The 21,934-nt window shown below is 36.8% G+C and overlaps 1 protein-coding gene across 1 annotated transcript; it reads left to right on the forward strand.

Moving 5' to 3' along the window:
- Positions 1–8,780: 8,780 nt before the first annotated feature.
- On the forward strand, positions 8,781–15,015 carry LOC131910426 (prolactin-3D4-like). The gene is made up of 5 exons (XM_059262355.1): positions 8,781–8,811; positions 9,942–10,099; positions 11,662–11,769; positions 13,614–13,793; positions 14,824–15,015. Exons 1-5 carry the CDS (start codon positions 8,781–8,783, stop codon positions 15,013–15,015), a joined length of 669 nt encoding a protein of 222 aa, XP_059118338.1.
- Positions 15,016–21,934: the final 6,919 nt, after the last annotated feature.

Genomic DNA, 21,934 nt, shown 5'->3' on the forward strand with positions numbered 1-21,934 from the left:
ATGATCCAAGTATTAAAGCAACCATTTGGACTGAGAAAAGAAAAGGAAGTTAAATGGCACAATATTTATTTGAATTCAAACAGGTCTGGGGGCATCAAAGTATATTGTGATAATTTCCTTCAAGAAAAAGAATACTGAAAAGGAATGAGTTATGCAGATTCATGTTTATATAATATTGAGGGTTGGCTCATTCTGGAATGTATACATCTCATGTTAATGTAAGTCATGATAGATACCGAGATGGCAACTGTTCAGCCATTTTTGAGCTGCCTGAGTAAAAAAACTTGGTCAATATGCAACCTGTAGTCTCAGAACCATATAATGTATGTCACAACTGAGTTGAAACCAAGACTGTGCGGGAAATCTCAGAGATGATGCTGTCTTTGACTCTTGCAGAATCCAGAAAGTAGTCATTCATCTTTGTACCACTAAGAAAATGCTAACAAAGCTTATTTGTTCCAGAGCGTATTGTCTTTGGTACAGTCAGTTGTATAACTGTGTAAACTGTTATTTGGTCGTGCTTCCTCTGGAGACATGGCAACATAATGATGAGATCATTTTAGGTTGTATTTGCTAAATTAACTCTGAAATCAGTGTCTTTCAAATGAACATCACCCTTGTTTTACATACACATGACAATGCTTATACTTATTTTACATTAGTGTATATTAAGAGGGAAAATAGAGGACAATGTTACTAGTATCTAAGAAGCATCAGCTGTTTAATACCTTCCATATTAAATGTCACCTTCCAGAACAAAATTTAATACAACTCAAAATGATGTACTTACGCCCAGCTCCCATCCTGCCATGAATTTCCCTTCTGGACCAGAGGTTAGTGCCCGGGCTCAGCCTAGACCCCATCCCTGGGCACCAGCCACTCTGGGGAAGACATGCCCAACTTGGCCCCAGGTTCTGGCCACTGGGCTGGTTCCCTTCTAGCCCTACCAGGAAGGCTTCCTTTCTCCAAGACTCCCGGCAGACCCTGTAATATCCATGCCCTGCCCCCACGCCCATCTGCCCGAGATCCCAGCCACTTCCTCAGACTTAGAGACAAGCCCCCAGCTCTCATCCTGCCCCGGACTTCCCTTTTGGACAAGAGTGTCCATCCTGCCCCAGACTTCCTGTCTGGACAAGAGCTCCCATCTTGCCCCAGAGTTCACATCTGGACAAGAGAGCTCCCATCTGGGCAAGAGAGAGAGACTTCCTGAATCTATCAGTTCTGTCTAGACCAAGTGCGCTGATAAGACCAAGAATGAACCACAACAAGATGGGCAGATGTCAAGGCAGAAGTACATACAACAAAATGAAGACCAATACAGCATCACCAGAACCTAGCCCTCCTCCAACATCTAGACCTGAACATCAAAAATTGGAAGATGCAGAAGAAAATAGCCTTATGAATAACATCATGAAGAAGGATATAGATATAGTATATAGAGGAAAAGACAAACAAAAAATGGGAAGAATGCTATAAAAAATAGAGTAAAGGACAAATAAAGCAGAAGAAAACAATAAAGCCCTGGAAGAAAACAATAAAGCACTGAAAGAAAATCATGAAAAAGCAATGAAACAGATGAAGGAAACAGTCCAAGACCTGAAAAGGGAAATAGAAAAAATGAAAAAGGCACAAACAGAGGGAATGCTGGAAATAGAAAATCTGAGTAAACGATTGGGAACTTCAGATGCAAGTATAACCAACAGAATGCAAGAGATGGAAGAGAGGATCTCTGGCATTGAAGATACGGTAGAAGAAATAGATTCATCAGTCAAAGAAAACACTAAAGCCCACAAAGTCATGAACCAAAATGTCCAAGAAATTTGGGACACCATGAAAAGACCAAACCTATGAATAAAAGGGATAGAAGAAGAAGAATACCAACTCAAAGGCACAGAAAATATATTCAACAAGATCATAGAAGAAAACTTTCCCAACTTAAAGAAGGAAATGCCTATGAAGATAAAAGAAGCCTATAGAACACCAAACAGACTAGACCCCAAAAAGTCTCCTCGCCACATAATAATTAAACAACTAAATGTACAGAATAAAGAAAAAATATTAAGAGCCGCAAAGGAAAATGGCCAAGTGACTTATAAAGGCAGACCCATCAGAATAACACCTGATTTCTCAATGGAGACTTTGACCGCCAGAAGGACCTGGACAGATGTAATGCAGACACTAAGAGACCATGGATGCCAGCCTAGAATAATATACCCAGCAAAACTTTTAATCGTCATAGACGGAGTGAACAAGATATACCAAGACAAGTTTTATTTAAACAATGCTTATCCACAAACCTGGCCCCACAGAAAGCACTAGAAGCAAAATTCTAACATAAGGAAGTCAGATACACCCTCGAAAACACAGGTAATAGATAAAGGCACAGCAGTAAACCCCAAAGAAGATAAGTATACACATACTACCACCAAAAAAATAACAGGAATGAAAAATCACTGGTCGTTAATATCCCTTAATATCAATGGACTTAATTCACCTATAAAAAGACATAGGCTTACAGAATGGATACAAAAGCAGGACGCATCTTTCTGCTGTATACAAGGAACACATCTCCAATTCAAAGATAGACACTACCTAAGAATAAAAGGCTGGGAAAACGCTTTCCAATCAAACGGTCTTAAGAAACAAGCGAGTGTAGCCATCCTGATATCCAGCAAAATAGACATCAAACTAAAATCAATCAAAAGAGATCAAGAAGGGCATTACATACTCATCACAGGAAAGATCCACCAAGATGAAGTTTCAATTCTGAACATTTATGCCCCAAACACGAGGGCACACACATATGTAAAAGAAACATTACTAAAGCTTAAACCACATATAAAACCCCGCACATTAATAGTGGGAGACTTCAACACCCCACTTTCACCACTGGACAGATCTCCAAAATCGAAACTTAACAGAGAAATAAAAGACTTATCTGATGTCATGACTCAAATGGACTTAATCGATACCTACAGAACATTCCATCCTAACAAAAAAGAATATACCTTTTTCTCAGCACCCCATGGAACCTTCTCTAAAACCGACCACATACTTGGCCACAAAGCAAATCTCACCAGATATAATTGAGAATTTAATAGAGAAACCATTTTTGTAGAGATTATTCTCTGTGTTTCAGGTCCCATTTTTTATGGATTTCTTTTATAATAAAATGGATTTTTCATATAAAAAAAATAAGAAAAATGAGTTGGTTCTATTGAGTAAACTTTTATTCTAGTTATATTGTGGTTGTAAACTTTAATTCCAAATATAGTTTTTAATCTACATTAAGAAAATGAATGTAAGTATTTTCTCCCCTTTTTTCATAAAGGAAAATCAATTAATTTTTAGTTGTTTCAAACACAGGTGTAGAGAACCTGCTGAAAAAGTTTTATAATTTCATAAGAAATGTGAAGCAACAGCCATGAAAATGCGTAGTTTTTAATGTTTAATAATTTCTTTCATGTGCTCTCATTAAATCCACATCCCACATCCTCACTTCAAACTTCCTACCGAATCTGCTCTCTCACTTTTCCCTTCCACGTTCATGTCTTCTGATTTGATCCCATGAAATCTCCTTATTAATAGTGTGTAGATGTCATAAGTTAAATCATCTACCTGAGCATGGGTAGTCTCTCAGAGCCTTCATCCCTGTAGAAAATTTACTCTCCTCTCTCCAGAAGGGATCACTACAAGTAACAACTCAGAAAGTTGTAGTACTTCATTAGCTCCCTTTTAAGTGATGATGGAGTATTATCCTGGTTTAATCATAAGCAGCTCTTAAGAATATAGAAAGAGTTTCTGTAAATACATGTGTGTAATGGCCCTCACATTTCTCAAAAATATTGTCTTGCTGCCTAGTTATCCCACTGGAAGCTGAATATTCTTCGACAACTTGCACTGTGAATGTTCAACAGTTACTAATTTCTGAATAAATAACTATACAGCACATAGGAATGTTGCTGATGAGAACTGAGAGCTTCCCAAATCATTGAGTATAAAACAAAGCACTTATGGGACAGTTAATTACAATGTTTTTTTTTTTTTTTTTAGCAGAACAATAGCATCAAATTCTCATTTAAGACATATGACATGAAGATTCAAGGGATTTTGACCTGATTAATAAAAGCATAAATGACTTTTATTTTGTGGAGTATGCCTCATGCCCTACTATTCATGCTGCTCTTGCTACAGTGAGCATATGATGGCATGCCAGTCAATATAGGAGATCACAGGTTTGATGATACCTGGGTAATCCTGTTGGTAACACTTTCTCCTCTCACATAATGAATCATATCTTTATACAGAAGGAATTTTATCCAGTAAGAATCAATATTACATACTAGTACTGGTTGGATTTATTCATATCCTGTGACTCATGTATGTGATGTCAGCAGCTTACTGTAAAAGACAAGAAACAAGATTTTTGTAAGAATTTTCCATAAACATAAACTATCACTAGAGGGAGATACCTTAAATTCACATATGATATATCACACAGAGAGACAGAGAGAGAGAGAGACAAGGAGCAACAGAGAGACACAGAAATAGAGACATAGACACACACAGAGACACATACACACAGAACACACACATTCTTAAAATTTAATATTTCAAATCTATTATCCTCGCTTAGACAATGGCAGTAGCAGTCTTTAGGTCACAGATATATGAGATACTATTGCATAATACTAATCCTCTCAGGGAGACATGAAAGCACATTCACTCACACCAGAGAGAGTGACATTGGTAGACCAAAGTAAAGGTATCATCAAATTCCATATTTTGCAAACCAGTGATCTTATTGTGCTTAAATACACTAGTTGAAGGTTACAGACAGGAGAAGACATTACAGAAGGAGAGTTAGATCTCCCCAAGCTCAGTCCAGGATGGATGAAACCTCAGGGGAACTAGAAAACTACAGCACAACACATACTACGCCAGCAGCTCATAGGTTGTGCAGCTGATTTTCAGTCAGTCTGATAGGTCTGACACTCTCCTAGTTCATCCAGCTGCTTCTCTGTCTCCTCCATGCAGCACAGCAGGCCTGGGAGTGTTTTGGCCAGCTCAACTTGTCTGGAAGCATCTCCCTGTTGTCTTTCCAGTACATACATTTTGCTATGGAGAATCCTACTGAATGTGATCAATTTCAGGGTCTTCCTGAGGCTGTGGAACTGTTTCCTACCTCACCTAAATGAGGTTCTGAGAAGAAAGGAATTTTTCACACCCTCTTAATACATTTTGTTTCATGTCCCTTTTAGGATTCTTTTTCTTAATAAGCTGCTCACCAAGATGGAACGATTTAATTTTAGTGGAAATGGATAAACAAGTGATGTTTGACTTTGTAGAACTCCACATAAAGTATACTCTGTAAGATGATTCTACAAAACTTGGACAAAACCACGACAAAATATTTAAAATGTTAAACACAAGAATACCACAAAAGACTAAGTAGAATCCTGAGATTATTTTACCAGAAATTAACAGTCACAAAGAAAAACCAATAAGAAAAATATTCGAACAAATTATTAAATATACATTGTTTACAAATTGTCAAAAGCAAAAAGTACATATCAAGTTCAAGACGGAATTTTCTATAACTCTTCAAATCATGATATTCAGCAACCACAGCATTCTATACATATAAAATCACAATGCTAGGGTGGAAGACTCTGTGATGTTTTTACGTTATAAACACAAGGACCTGAATTTGATCCTCAGAAATAATGACACCTGGTATGTTGACATGAACTTGAATCCTAGCACTGGGGAGAAAGACACTCAAAGGTCCCTGGATGTCTGTCCACTCAGTTTATCCAAATTAGTGATGTTTAGGTTAACAAGGCAATTTTTTTTAAAAATGAAGTTAACTATTTCTGAGAATGATTCCATGGCTATTCACAGGCCAGTATAAGTGCATACATATACTAACAAACACACATACATAAAGATATATAAACACCTTAGAGCACCACATAAACAAAGGGTCTGTGTGTGTGTGTGTGTGTGTGTGTGTGTGTACCTATTCAACGAAGTGCATGGATGTTAACAGTTACAGCCTTAGTCTTACATCAGAACATTAGAAAAAAACTACTAAACCTAAAGAATTCCCTGAAAATGACCACAGTGATAGTTGCTCATTAACTGTCCTCATGGTGAGCAAAGCTGTCTATGTGCAGGGGATCCTTAAACTAAAAATATCAGTTTCTCTAATTTCACCAGAAATTAAGTAAAAAAGAATTAGTAAATGAAAATGACCTTAATTTTCCTCTTTACCTTCTGCCTGAACTGGGAGAAAGTGCAAAAGGTAAATTTCTCCTTCCTCCCATGCCTGGGGAGGTCCTATAAATTCTGAAACTATTTAGGACACAGTTAAGATCATATCAAAGTCTGACTGTGATGCTGAGAAATTGTGACTAGCTTGAAGGTTATGTGACCCCCACATTGTCCCTGCTCTGATGCAGAAAACCATTTGTAGGATATAAGAAATTTAAATACCATTGATCTGCAGAGTTATAATCTGGATAGACAGAGGATAGCAACTTCTCATCTTTTTGGATGTTGCTACTGAGTCAAACTGCTATATAACTAATGGATACATTATAATGTGTCAGTAGAAAAAAGCAATAGTTTGATAGCCAAAGAGTACGGCACAGTCACTTTGGTTAGAATATAATCAGATATCAGAAATAAACCAGAGGATGGTGATTACTATAGAGAGGTTATGGATGATCCAAGTATTTAAGCAATCAAGATGGGCTGTAGGGAAAAAAATCTGTCCTTAGAATCTAAATGGCACAAGACTCACTTGAGCTCAAGCAGGTACTAAGGGATCAAAGTATACTGTGAGAATATCTTTCTTGTATTAAGAATATGAAAGGGGCTGGGTAGTGGTGGCACAGGGGAGGCAGAGGCAGGTATGAGTTCAAGGCCATCCTGGGCTACAGAGTGAGTAGCCAGTAGTAGTGAGTAGTGTGTCTACAGGAAAGACACAAAGCTACACAGAGAAACCCTGTCTTTAACACCGCCCACCCAAAAAAAAAGAAAACTTAAAAAAAGAGTATGAAAGGAAATGTGTTATGTTGATTTATGTTTATATAATATAGAGGATTACTTCAGGGTGATTTATAGGCAAATGTATGTTGTTGTAAGTAAAGGGAGATGTTAAGATGGAAATTTTAAACTCATTCTTGGGCTCTCTAAGTAAAAAGATTTTATCAATAAACAGGCTGTAGTCACCAAACTTTTGTAGTTTATGTCTCAGCCCTTAATGGAGCTTGAGGGTGAAGTGAAAGTAGTAGAACCTAGAAGGATGTGGTCCTACTTGACCCTGAAATGTACCTAAGTATCCCCTCAAATTCTTTCTTAAATTTTGAGGGACAGTAAAATTCAAAATTCCAAGATGAGGCAAAATGATGGTAGATTATAGATAGCTGGAACAGTTTCTCCTGTACATTCTCACATAATCAACTTTCTCCCTTAATAGTTGATAAACATAGGTGTTATTTCATACTCCAGTAGACCTTGTTATAATTTTATTTGTATTCTTACAGATTCTCAATATCAATAACATTTTGCATTAATTCAAAACTGTGCACCATTTCTAACTGCTCCATGAAATAGATTTATGCTCTGAAGAACTTTGAAAAACATTTCCAGAAAAGGAAATGCCATATATATATATATATATATATATATATATATATATATATATATATATATATATATATTAATTGAACTTTCAGTGTCAAAGTTGGTTTCTTCTCTAGATATTTTCCATAATGTACATGATGCCATAACTTTATCCACGATGCTGCCTCTATTGTTATTTGCACATCAGAAATAAAGTCAGTCCAATTGCTAAAGAAATTGAATATTTTGATCAGGAAAAATCAAAATTTTGAGCTTCTATGATATAGGATCTATTACAACTTGGAATATCTTTCATGGTGATCCTGGTAACTATGTAGCAATTTCAGGACAATTGCCTAAAATTGCTATAATTCAGTGACATTATACAGCCATCAGCAACATTGATAGAGTGTAGTAAGTAGGAAAACCATGGCACAGCACTTGCCATTGCAACCAACAGTTATCAGCTATGTTCTAAGTCTCAAGACACATAAAGCAATCAATATGTTATATTTTAAGACAGCAAAAAAAGGTGCCTAAAAATGTCATGATCTGCATTTATAAGTAGACTTTTCATCAATGGGTATGAAGTTCTTTTCAAAATACCTTCTAAATATTTGTGTTTAGACCTGTTGATTACTGGAACTGTTACTGAGTTTATTGAGATAAATACTTTACAGTGTTAATGGTAGACTTGTGTGGAGATAGGGTAGATTATGGAAACCATTTATCATCACCAGAAACACTAGGGAACATTACAGAAGACATGACAGACATATAAGACATTTAACTAGGGAAAAAAATTGGGGAATAAGTCTTTTCTCCTACTTACCTGACAATGAGTAATGAATGAACAGAGATGGTCTTTTTGATTTGGAGAATGACTTGCATTCTATAGATCTTATGGGGGAAAAGCAGTGTGACACATATTGACATATAACTGTGGTAAATGTAAAGAGGATGTTAACAAACCCTGAGGGAAGAATGTCACTGACCTATAGATGTTGATTCAATCTGGCCCCTAGCTCGGTCTGCCTTTGGGTACAATCTGGTGGTATATATGGGAGGTGGAAAGTTGACTGAAGGCAGCACTCAGGTGAAGCAGCTTTCCCGAGTTGAAGATCATACTGTGGTGGATCGTCTCAAAGATGCCGCTTGCTTTGACTTTGCCAAGCTCTGGTAAGTAGCCATTCACTGGGTACTTCTTAGAGTCTAAGTAATCCTTAGTGTATATTTCACAAAGACTGTTTTTAGAGTAGTTTTTTTTGTTGTTGTTGTAGTCTGCTCTGAATTTTGGAGGGAACTGATATTTGATCATGCTTAATCTAGAGAGAAGTCAACAAGAGCTGAAAGAACTCTCTATATTCTAGTTGCTTGATTAAGTTTTAGCTCAAATTTTTCAATGGGAACTTCCTTGTGTTACAGACACAGGCAATACTCAGAGTTATATTGTGTTGTCTTTATTAACAGGAGGGTAAAATGGAACATCCGTTACTGACACTTAAGAGCCATTAGATGTATAACATCTTCCATTTTAAAAGTCACAGTCTAGAACAAAAGAAAATACTACAGAGCTGGGTAGCTATGGTGCATGCTTTTAAACCCAACACTCAGAGGCAGAGCCAGACAGATCTCTGCCATTTCCAGGCTAGCCTTGTCTACAGAGCGAGATCCAGGATAGGCACCAAAACAACTCTAAGAAACCATGTCTTGAAAAACCAATGATAACAATAATCATAATCATAATCTTAGAACTCAAAGTGTTCAATTTGCATTATAGAGAAATTAGGGTATATTGAAACAATATTAAAGATGTAGTCCAATTGCTTCAAGCACAGAAATAGGAAGTTATAATTAATTTGTGTGCCCAGCTTGGATAACTGCTCACATAAATCAATCTGAATAAACTATCAAATCACCCCAGTCTTAAGTGATATGTACAAGGAAAATGAATTAGTTACAATAATAATGTATTTAGTAAAATGAAAGACAACATAAATTCTCTAGAATTTCAAATATGTGCAGATAATGACTTGAAGACTGTGGTTCATGGTTAATCAAACTCCATGTGTTTGCAAACTTGAGAAACTAATTTGGAGCAAATGCAAACTGTGAAAAGCCTCCCATATGTCAAACTTTTATTGAAAAAATGTAGCTATCTCTGTATTTTACCAGTTGAAAAAGTGAATGCTCTAGTGAGGTATATCAACCCAAATCACATAGCAGAGGGCCCTCAGAACACATTCCCAGCTTGTTTAACTGTTGTAACCTGATTTGTATAGATCACCTCATTGCCATTTCTCTGACAGCAGGGGTATGTATGTTGCTGATGGTGTCAAATCTGCTCCTTTGGGAGCATGTGGCCTCCAAACCAACAGGCTCTGTGTCCACTGAAGACCTGTATTATCGAGTGGTTGATCAGTCTCATAACACATATTTCCTGGCTGCAGATTTATACCATGAATTTGTAAGTAATGTCCTTGCCTCTGGATTCTTTTCTTTTCTTTTTTTTTTAAAGACTTTTTTTAAAACTTTAATTTTTTTTATTTTATGTGCATTAGTGTTTTGCCATGGGTTTTAGGTCCCCTGGAACAGGCGTTACAGTTTTAAGCTGCCATGTGGGTGCTGGGAACTGAACTCAGGTCCTCTGGAAGAGCAGTCAGTGCTCTTAACCACTGAGCCATATCTCCAGCCCCTGGATTCTTTTCTAAAACTACCTTCACTTAGCTAATCACTGAATAAATTGGAATGAGTCATGTATCCAATTCCAAATAATTCAATTTATAGGTAATAGAAAGAATCATATAGCAAAATGTATAAAAGGCAAAATATGAAGTTTCATAAAATCTCAAAAAGAATTCAATGATATTTCAAATTTTCCCTTACTAACTTTAACAATAACAACTTTGAACTTCTTAGTTGGAATTTTGATTTCCTGGTCACGTATCCATAGGTTCTGTATTCATGAATATTCCTTACTGACTGATCTGAAGATAACTTGTACAGGAGAACTGAAGTTAGTTGGATGGAGAGAAATAAATTTAGGCAAATTGAAATCATGTAAACAATGAAAAACATAATAAAACAACATAGTTAAAGATAAGCTCATGAATGCAAACATTCCTGGGTTATCATTTTTAGCAATGGATGTCTTAGTGAAATTGAAGGGCTACTTTAGACACAAACTATATTCCCTCTCCCCCAGGGATTTAACTCATCTATCTGGGCCTGTCAGTGAGGAAACAGCAAAGCAAATGTCCTTTGAATATTGAGCATATGGATTATATATCGCTACATTTAAAGGAATATACATTACCGTTGTTGTTTTCCCATACCAGTTTTCTCATACCTCTCATTCTTCCTCTAATCTTCAGGCTGCACAACATTTCTAAGAACACTTTAACTCTTTTAAATTGGTTGATAGTTAGAATTAAGTGATTTGTATTTTCTTAAGAAATATCTTATGCAAGTACATCCTTCGTATCATTAGCACAGAAACTTTGAATATTTATGTGAATTCTTACTTCACTCTGTCCTTAAAATGCAACTAGAATTTAATGGTTAATTATTGACTGTAATAATATCTGTGAAGCCTACATTTATCATGAACATTTTTATTGTGTTGACACTTGTTGATATTTGAGAACCAAGTTATAAATGAACAGTTCTTATATTAAAATAAAGGTTTGTGCCATTGAAAAATAATTATTCCTATGACACTCATTCTAGAAAAACTCATACTTAAAGATGTAAGTAATTAGAAGTTTGAGTATATCTTAGTGCTTTCTTTCCAAACAATAACATTAGCAAGTACAATACAAGGGAGCAGTAAAGAGGGGAAGAGATTGAGAGGACAGTTGAGTAGATTGCATGCAGAAGGGAATGAAGGGTAGGCAGATGGTGTTTCCATCATTCTACTGTTTCAATTTTTTTCTTAAATATCAAAAATGTAGGGTTCATCAAACATACAATGTTAGTTTCTACTCAATTCTGAATCCCCAGTTAACTAAATCATGTAATTTCATCCAGGACATGAAATATTTCAAGAGCAGTTGGTACAAGACCAGAATGCCCAGCTTATGCCACACTGCTTCCATCCACACTCCAGAGTCTCGAGAAGAAGCCCATGAAACAAAAGTAGGTTTCCTCCCTGTTTTTTATGAAACAAGTTATGCTATACAAAGGTAACTGTGCTGTGTGTGATTACTAAGCCAACAAGAAGTGTGGAAATTTCTGATCCAATAGATCAAAAAAGATGCGGCTATCAGAGAACAATCACATCATAGAGCTGATAACCTTAGCACTAACTAAAATGCCTGCCAAATCATATTGTCCCAGAATTGTAATTGTCATCATAGAAAACTGTTTTTGACCAACTCCTACTTTTTCCAGGAAAGTTTTGATCTGAACTGGACACTCATTTTTAATATATAAATATACATATAGAGTAAATGTAAATCACTTTGTGCTTGAAATATAACACTAAAGGATCCTCCTCTGGCATCAAGTTAAAAAACAAAGCAGTATGTCCTTTCTTTTTATTTTTCTAAATTCTCCTGGACCTATTTCTGTTCCATCCTAATTTATACAGTCTTCTCTGACTGGTCTGTCTTCTCTTACCTACATCTTAACTGTACAAAAGACTCTTCTCTAAACTATATCATGTTCCTCTGGGTGGCTTCTGTTTTGAAGACATCTACATAACTCTGAAGATTTAATGTATATGTGTTATGATCTCTTCACTCTGGCTATTTGTCACAAACATCAGTTTTATTTATATAAAATTAATACGTATAACAATTTCACAGACATAATCTATTCTCCAGTCATGCTGATATTACCAACACAAATAAGTCATATACAAGATATTCTCATGAATAAAGTGTGGTTATCATGAAGAAAAAAGAAACAGAACAAAATATTGATACAGATTACTATTCTACACAATGGGAATAGCACACTGTTGACACTGAAATATTCAATTTTGAAAAATAGTCTCTGACAATAGTACTTTTAAGACCACAATGAACTGTGGTTCCAAACAGTACACAGAAGTCATTTCCCTTGCATATTAAGTAAGAATTTACACTAAACTTCTTTCATGTCATGTAATCATTCTTAATTCTTTTGTCTAACGCTACTAGGAATAAATATGTTGGTTATCACCACTGGTGTCTCCATTTATTCACAAACATTTTATTTAGATTAGTTTTGAATTACTTTCTTCTTTACTTCCATAGACTGTAAGATTCCTTATAAACATCACAGTAAATAGCTAACTAAAGAATTTATTTTATATGACTCTGGCATGTACTAACAATTACAGGCCAAAATTCAATTCTGATTTCTACCAATGCCTGGAATTAAAGCAATTCTTTATAATAATTTTTCTTGTGTATATGTCAATAATTATGCAACTCCTCTAGAATCAAGTGTAGCAGAAATTATGCAGATAAAAGAAAAAGTAGGATTTTGGAGAGCATTTTGTCTGAAGTCACCTGTTATAATATTCGACCATAATATAAATATCTTATCTAAGTATATGAGAGACCAATTTGATTCCGAAGTATAGAAATGATTTGAAGCATTAACTCCTGAGATTATTGGCATCAATGTAAAATGAGTCTTGTTTTGGACAACTCCTGAGCCCTGTAAACCTAATTTTCTCATAGGCAGGGCAAGCAATCAAAAAGAACAGTTCAAACAACTAGGACAAATGGTAAAACATAAATGAAAAATGAAATATGATCATTTTGAACAGTCAAAATATTAAGACCCAATTTGTTTGATTTAGCAAAGGAGAATTCAGTAGCTGAAATTTTATTTTCAGGCAATCCTTAAATATTTTTAAGTCATTAACATACATTACTACTAATAAAAATACATTGTAGTTTGCCTCCCTTGTGAAAAAAAATACAAGTATCTATCAACACAGCTGTATGTCACTTAGTTTAAGGAGATATCTAATGATGTTTTCCCAGACTGAAGACCTTCTGAAAACACTGATCAATATTTCCCATGCCTGGGAAGAACCACTGAAACACCTGATTTCTGCAGTGCCCACCCTGCCTGGAGCTTCTGATATAATGCTGAAAACAGCCAATGCTGTGAAGGACAAAACCCATGTGCTTCAGGAAGGAATGAAGACCATACTCAGTAGGGTAAGCTGTTTCAATATGTGTCTTTGGTCATCCTATGTATAAAGTTTGTGAATTATGTAACTCAACAAGAATTTAGAAATTCCCAAATACAAGGTCAATTAATAAGCCCTTAGAACAGTGATCTCTGTAGGAAATAGTTCTGTGACTCATAGTCATTTCGACAGTGGCTTTCCTGGATGAGGTGGACACTACAGCCTAATGTGCAGAAGATCATATAACAGTCACTGCCTGGATTGCCTGCACACAATATGTTAAGTGAAATATATTGCTCATGTTCAAGTATTCAATAGAGTGTATACAATGTAGAATGGATTCATCTGAAATGAAGGAAAGGATCAGGACACTCTACCAGAACTAATATAGTATGAAGGACACATCAGGGAAAGTACTGAGAACATGTAAAACTCCCCAAAGTGAAAGTACTGATACTGCCTTTCATTGTCTTTTAGTTAATTCCATATTTACATTCAAATAGTCCCTCCTGGTTCACTATCTGTCTGCTTGTATATGGATCTGTCTTATCTGAGATCAGTGGCGTGTCAGAAAATACATATACCTGTCTCCAAATTATGTTTTGGTGTCTAATGCCTTTACCCCAATTTCCAGGACTTCTCATTATAAATTTATAGTCCTCTGTGTTTTACCAAAATTAATTAACAATTTATACAGAACGTGCACTGGAAGATGTCTCGTGGCTAAGTGCCTTCCTTCCATGTGTGAGGACCTGAGTCCAGTTCCAGGATTTGTGTCAAATGGGTGATGTGGTGTCTTCCCTTTGTAGCCCTCAGACTAGTGGCTCAGACTTAAAGAGATTAGCCATGAGTTGCAGGTAAAAGTAAGAGCAGATTTCTCAAAAATCAAAGTAGACTTCACTGCAGGAACTTTACCCAAAATTGACCACTGACATCCAAATCACGTCTATTACACATACAGAGAGAGAGAGAGAGAGAGAGAGAGAGAGAGAGAGAGAGAGAGAGAGAGAGACCTATGAGGGGATAATGTGACTAACATCTGTCCATTTGATGTTTAGAGCCAGAAAGAAGTTGAAAAAGATGCCTATCCTGTCTGGTCTGGACTGGCAGACTTGCAATCATCTGATGAAGACACTCACCTTTTTGCCTTTTATACCCTGTTCCGCTGCCTGAGAAGGGATACCCATAAGATTGATGCTTTCCTCAAGCTCCTGAGGTGCCGAGAGGTCTTTAAAAATGAGTGTTTTTAAGAATGAGTGCGGACTGCACAACCCTGCAGTGTCCTGCTGACATGAGCCTTTTTGAACAAGAACTGTAGTGCTTTTATTTCCTCTCAGTGCATGCATGGCTATAATGGATCTCTTTTATACAATAAAATCTAATTCTTCAGAAACAACAGATTTAACATAAAATTCTAAGAGTCTTTTGTTTCATTTAATATAATAAGGATCCAGTCTTTTGTGATGTGCATGTAAAAATCTGAACTTTGACAAGTGTGCTTGATATATTGTGCACCCCAATAAAACTTACCTGGGAATCAGAGAGCAGAACAGCAACTAGATTAGACATGGGAGCCAGACAGTGGTAGCACAGACACCTTTAATCCTATCACTTGGGAGGCAGTGATCTGTCTGGATCTCTGTGAGTTCAAGGCCACACTCTGGACAGAACCAGGTATGGTGGCACACACCTTTAATCCCAGCACTTGAGATCTAATGCTTTTGCTACCAAGTATTTGAGAAGCACAAATGCCTTTAATCCAGCACTAGGAAGGAAGTGATGTCTGAGCAGAGAAAGGCATATTTGCCTTTAATTCCAGGAAGTGATGGCAGGAAGCAGAAAGGTATATAAGGCATGTGGACCAGGAACTAGAGGCCTTTTAAGCAGTTCAACTGAGGTCCTTGGGGTGAGAACTCAGAATCTTTCAGTTTAAGGATTTGTGGAAACAAGATCAGCTAAAGAGTTTACGAGGTGAGGTTGGTTGTGGCTTGTTCTGTCTCTCTGATCTTTCAGAATTTACCCCCATTTCTGGCACTGTTTTTTTTTATTAATAAGACCATTCAGAAATTCATGTTACAAAATTAATTTAAACATTCAAAAATGTAGTAGGAATGAAGAGTGAAATAGATCTATATTTCTCTAGTGCCCATCTGCCACCTTAATTACTCTAAGGACCACCTTAGAAACGAACCTGAATTTTCCGTTTATGTAGCTCAGAATTTGAGACTATTTTACTACTTTAAAAAGGAAAATATAAAACAACGGGCGGTGGTGGTGCACGCCTTTAATCTCAGCACTTGGGAGGCAGAGCCAGGCTGATCTCTGTGAGTTCGAGGCCAGCCTGGGCTACAGAGTGAGTTCCAGGATAGGCTCCAAAGCTACACTGCGAAACCCTGTCTCAAAAACCAAAAAAAAAAAAAAAAATACATATATATATATATATATAAAACAAACAAGTATTTCCCACATTTATAGACACAGTACAACAGGCCAGAGGACGTGGTGACATGTTTCTCAGTGGTGATATTCAAATTGGAGTCTGAAGTTTTCAGGCAGGATTAAGAGAAAGCATAAGTAATATGTAGGGATACCAAAGGGAAAGCAGAAAAGATATTTGAGAAGAATTAGCAGTTACTCACTTTCACACCAGGATGGCTATGTGAAATAAATTTCTGAATAAACAAATGTTATACTAATATCAATATAAGGGCTGTTGCATTCAGTCAAAATAAATCAGAAGAATTTCAGTGGTAAATGAAGATGAGAGTATGAAAGCAGAGTTTCAAGATGCTGATGGTGTAGGGCTGGACACCTGAAAGCAGGATGGAGCACTGACAAATAGGAAGATAACACATCTAACAATTCTTCTTGAGTATTCTATGATATAACTATTCTGAGTATGTACAAAACTCTGAGATAGTCACATATACAGCACGTTAGAGAAGTAGTAAATAATTATAAATCATGTTTCCTCTAAATGGGTACTAGTAATCTCCTATGATAGTATGATATACACATCACTACAGGGTAATCCCAGGAACAGCCTGGTTTTTCATAGAGGATTCATAAGTTCAGCAGGAAAAATCATTGTTATGTGGTAAAGGACGATGGATGTCAATGTAAGTATTGAAGGTAATTTAAAGACTGAAAGAAATACTTTAGATATGGAAAATAAAATAAAATTAATCCAGTTCTGGGGTTTGTGAACCAGTGAAGTTGGTAGACAAGGACTGAGTCCAGGCAAAATTTGAGATATCATGGAGTTGTTACCCAAAAAAGTCAATGTAAGAAAGTCCGCTTGGCTTAAAGGAAAGAAACAGGATAGCAGGAACATCACTAGCCACAACTCTAGGATAAAGAAGCAAAGATTAAAAGAGACCAAGAAACTGAAGACTAGAATAACTGAGTGATGGAAAATCCAGAAGAAGACAGTGAGATAAATAAAGCTTGGTGTAAATATTCATGAACTTTCTTTTCCTGTATTTTATTATTCTATTTGCCAGAATTATTATAAACATTCTTAGGTTAATAAATAATAAACCAACATACTCACAAGGCTTTACTATGGCTCAGTATAGCAGAGTCTTCAGTGATAGGGTTTAATATCATGTTCTGGAGGGTAACCTAGAGCAATGGCAGTAACCTGTATTGTTTGACAGTCTATGAGGCCCTCATTGGCCAACAATTTTGATAGAAGTGACCCATGCCTAACAAGGTGCATTTACTTGTTATCCTGTGATGTCTAATATGGATATTGTTGTCCCACTGTAGGATAATTCCATTGAGCTTTTTAAAATGTAAGCATATGCTTATATTTTAGGAAACTACTATAGTAAAAATTTTCACATTAATTTTTCTGAAAGCCTTTAGTGTTAAGTTATCTCTACCTATATTTCTTTTTCTGCCCTACAATCCCTCACATCATTTAACATTTCTTATTCCATTATTTCCTTAACCCTATCATATATATCTGCATTCTAACTTCTCTCCCTTGAAAGAAACCACTCTCAGCTGTCCATGACAATTACTAATTTTTGGACATCTCTGAGTATTTGAAATTGTCTTGTAACAGTTGCTTCTAAGATTAAAAGCTTGAATCTTAAAAAAAAAAAAAAAAAAAAAAAAAAAAAAAAAAGCTTGAATCTTACCAGGAAGCCCATTGAAACACAGGATATTTACAGGGAAGTAAAAGGAAGGGATGTTCAAGGAGAGGTGAACTTTCTGTCTCACAGGGAAGCATATTATTACAGGAAGTATATAACTCAAATAGCTTCAGAATTTCCATGAAATTGAGCATATTCCCTAAGTACCTCCATCCACAAGAGTATATAAGCTGGAAAGCAAAACTGTCTATGGAAGACAGATTAGTCAAGCTACTTGAAATAAGCAGAGAGGAGCCAGGCTACGTGTAATAGTCACAGACCAGCTGAACTTTGTGAAGAGCTCAGACAAAGTGAGAATTCTGAAGAAGATACACATACACTCCAACCCATTGAGCTGCATGAAGGTTGGATAGTACGCTTCATTGTTCCAGGTTTTGTGAAATGTTGTCCATGCCAGGATTGGTTATGGTGGTTCGCTCTTTGATTCATTTCTGCTCCTGTAAGCATCACTTCATACAGATAGCTATAGGTAGCCACAGTGAAACTCATTCATACACCAAGTTGGACTTTGGTGCTATCCCTACTTTTATCTGTAAGTGGTGAGTAGATGTCTATTCATGTATCCCTAGGAATAGTGCCACACAATACAAATGAGATACATAAATCTGAATATTCAAAGCTAGTATTCACAAATGAGAGAAATGAAATGTATGCATTTTGGGGTAAGGGTTAACTCATTAAAATTATTGTTTCTTGTTCCATTCATTTATCTGCAAATTTTATTTTTCTAAACTGCTAGATAAAATTACATTGTGCCCCAATTCAGGTCATCTCTCCCAATACTCTCTCTTCCTGTCCCTTCCACCCTGACCTAATTTGGTGGTGGTGGGGGGTGATGTGGAAACCTAGTGCAGTGCAAAGTTCCTGATATCTATGAGGGCAGTCTTAGCAAGGACTTCTAGCAATGAAGAATATGGAGGCTCAACCTGCCATCTTCTCTAACTAGGCAAGTTTTCCAATGGTGGGCCTGAGATACCAAGCCAGTCATCAAACCTTCTACCTACAACATGTCCTGCTAGCAAGATGTGCTGGGGCAATGATGGCTCAGAACTTGTTGGAGTGTCAAACCAATGACTGGTCTAACTTGAGGCTGATATTGTGAGAGGAAGCGCATGTCCATTACTGTCTGGATGTCCAAGATTCTGAAGATGGATAGCTCAGAGACCCAGAATAGAACCAAACAGGACTGGCAAAAGTAAATACAATTAAATTTAAAAGTCATGGAGATGTTCCCTAATGATATTCTGCTGTACTCATAGATCTATGCCTACCCTAATCATCATCAAAGAAGCTTCCTCTTATAGCTAATAGGAGCAGATACAAGACCCACAGTCATACATTAGGCAGAGGTCAGGCAATCCCTTGGAAGAAAAGGAGGAAGAACAGTAGCAGCTAGAAGGGTCAAAGACACCAGGACATGGCCCACAAAGTCAACTAAGAAGGGCCCATAAGGGCACACTGAGCCTGAAGGGAAGGTCGAGGTGCCTGCATAGGTCTGCACTCAGTCCTCTGCATTTATGCTTTGATTGCTTAGTTTTAGGTTTTTGTGGAACTCCTGAAAGTGAGTGTGGGGTTTTCTCTTACTCATTTGCTTGATCTTAGGACCCTTTTCCTCTTATTGAGTTGACTCTTCCAGCCTTGATTTGAGTATTTGTGGATAGTCTTACTAAATCTTGTTATATTTCTTTTTGGCTGAGATCCCTGGGAGGCCTACTCTTTCCTGAATGCAACCAGAGGAGCAATGCATCTGGGGACAGTGGAGGTGGCAAGGAGACTGGGAGGACTGGAGAGGGGGAAACTGCTGTTGGAATATTATATGAGAAAAGAATGAAGAAAAAAATTATACTGTCTGAAAATGCCTAATTTTCAATATTCACACACATGTTAATTTACATCTAAGCTGTTTCCATGTCTTGGGTATGGAAAAGAGCAGCATTGACATGGATGAGTAGATATCAGTATTATAAGACATACAGATCTTTTGCTATATGCTGTAAGAATTGTACAGTAGCTTCATGTGGGTTTCATGGGTTTTAATGTTTGTATGTGAGTGTGTGTGTGTGTGTGTGTGTGTGTGTGTGTGTGTGTGTGTGCAGAATGCATTTCAAAGTTTTCATCTGTGTTGTGGCTTTTAAATCTACATGGCAGATCTGCACATTCATTTTGAACAGTTTGATGTCAGGTGTCTTGTGAAGTCACACTCTGGTCTCTTCTATGTTGGGGACTAGCTCTGAACTAGAACTATTTGCTTCTGGTGAATTTGAGTGTTACTGGGATCTATGGTCTACCTATATTTGTGCTCCACAAACTCCCTATTTCTTGAAGTCCACCAGTGTTCAGGGTGTGAGTTAAGGCTAGATCTGTTGTATCTGACTATGTTATTCAACTAGGAATAATTGTGTCTAGCTCCATCCACTATCTGTAAATTTCATTTTCATTAATTGCTTAAAGTATTCCATTGATTAAATCAGTGATTCATGTGGTGATATATTGTGTACCCCAATATATTGTGTATCCTAATATACTTATTTGGGATAGGAAGACAGAGCCAGTTTCTAGATTAGAAATAGAGGGCAGACAGTGGTGGCACACACCCTAATCCTATCACTTGGGAGGCAGAGATCTGTCTGGTCTCTGTGAGTTAAAGGCCACACTGGGAAGAGAGTCATGCCGTGGTGGCACATACCTTTAATCTCAGCTCTTGAGATCTCATGCCTTGGCATGGAAAGCACACATGCTTTAATCCCAGGAAGTAACATGACTGGATGGTGAATGGTATATAAGGTGTGACAAGACAGGAACTAAAAGCAGTTCAGCTGAAAACCATTCGATGAGGACTCAGAGGCTTTCAGTCTGAGGAAACAAGATCAGCTGAGGAGTTGGTGAGGTGAGGTTGGCTGTGGTTTGTTCTGTTTCTCTGATCTTTCAGCATTCACGCCAATATCTGGCTCCGGATATTTTCTTTTATTATAAGACCATTTAGCAATTCGTATTACAGATTCACATCCTGTGGGTAAGGGACCCCTTGTGCATCAAAGACACTTTCACAGGGGTGGAGTATCAGATATTCTGCATATAATATTTATATTATAATTTATAACAGTATCAAAATTTTAGTCTTGAAGTACCAGTTTAAATAAATATGGTTTGGGTTCACCACAGCATGATGAACTAGATAAAGGTAGCATCATTGGGAATGCTAAGAAACACTGACCTTTTCAATATCCATTTTTTAGCCCATCAATATCTAGGCTGTTTCCATGATATAAGTAGGCCATAGAACATCATAAATTATGGATAAGTAGGTATCACTATAGTCAGGCATAGAGTCCTTTTGCAATATGCCTAAGGGTGTTATAGCTGGATTATGTGGAAGAACTATTGCTAGCATTTTTAGGGACCTCCACTTTGATTTCTACAATGGCTGTACCAAATTGCACCTCTACCAGCTCTGAATTATAGTTACTCTTTCCGCAATAATAAGTGCACGCATTTGTGCTCAGCCTTTTAAATTTTACTTGTATTTATTTTTTAAATTTTATTTTGTATGGTTGTACGTTTCCCTGAATTCAGGCATTTGTACCACAGATCTACAAAGACTTAGGATTTAGTAACAGTCAGTGGAATCACCTTGGATGGACATCACAGATCACTGTAGGACACTACGAGGGTTAGCCACTGAGTCTGGGTCTTCTGTAAGAGCAGTAAATCCAGTTGACTTCTTAGCTATCTTTCTAGGTGTAGTCGTTTTTTTTTTTTTTCTTACTCTTATTATTCTGCTGCAACATGAGATCACAAAGTTTAATTTGCTTTTTCCTGGTGTCTAAAGATGCTTAACACTAAAGAAAAAAAAGCAGTCTTCCTCGGCTGTTTGTATTTCATCTTTTCAGAATTTTCTGTTTACTTCCAGGGCCTCCTATAGTATTGCTTTTTTGTTTACAGAAGATTTAGGATGCTATCTGCTAAACCTCTCTCAGAAGGATACATGGTAAAGAGATTTTTCCAC

The sequence above is a fragment of the Peromyscus eremicus genome, chromosome 5 (genome assembly GCF_949786415.1).
Source record: "Peromyscus eremicus chromosome 5, PerEre_H2_v1, whole genome shotgun sequence".
Taxonomy (NCBI): domain Eukaryota; kingdom Metazoa; phylum Chordata; class Mammalia; order Rodentia; family Cricetidae; genus Peromyscus; species Peromyscus eremicus.

Bases quoted from the DNA above. Each gene is read 5' to 3' on its own strand.
- LOC131910426 (XM_059262355.1), top strand. From the start codon at position 8,781: ATGCCGCTTGCTTTGACTTTGCCAAGCTCTG. The intron at 8,812-9,941 runs GTAAGTAGCCAT...TTTCTCTGACAG, and splicing joins TTTGACTTTGCCAAGCTCTG to CAGGGGTATGTATGTTGCTG. The intron at 13,794-14,823 runs GTAAGCTGTTTC...TTTGATGTTTAG, and splicing joins TGAAGACCATACTCAGTAGG to AGCCAGAAAGAAGTTGAAAA.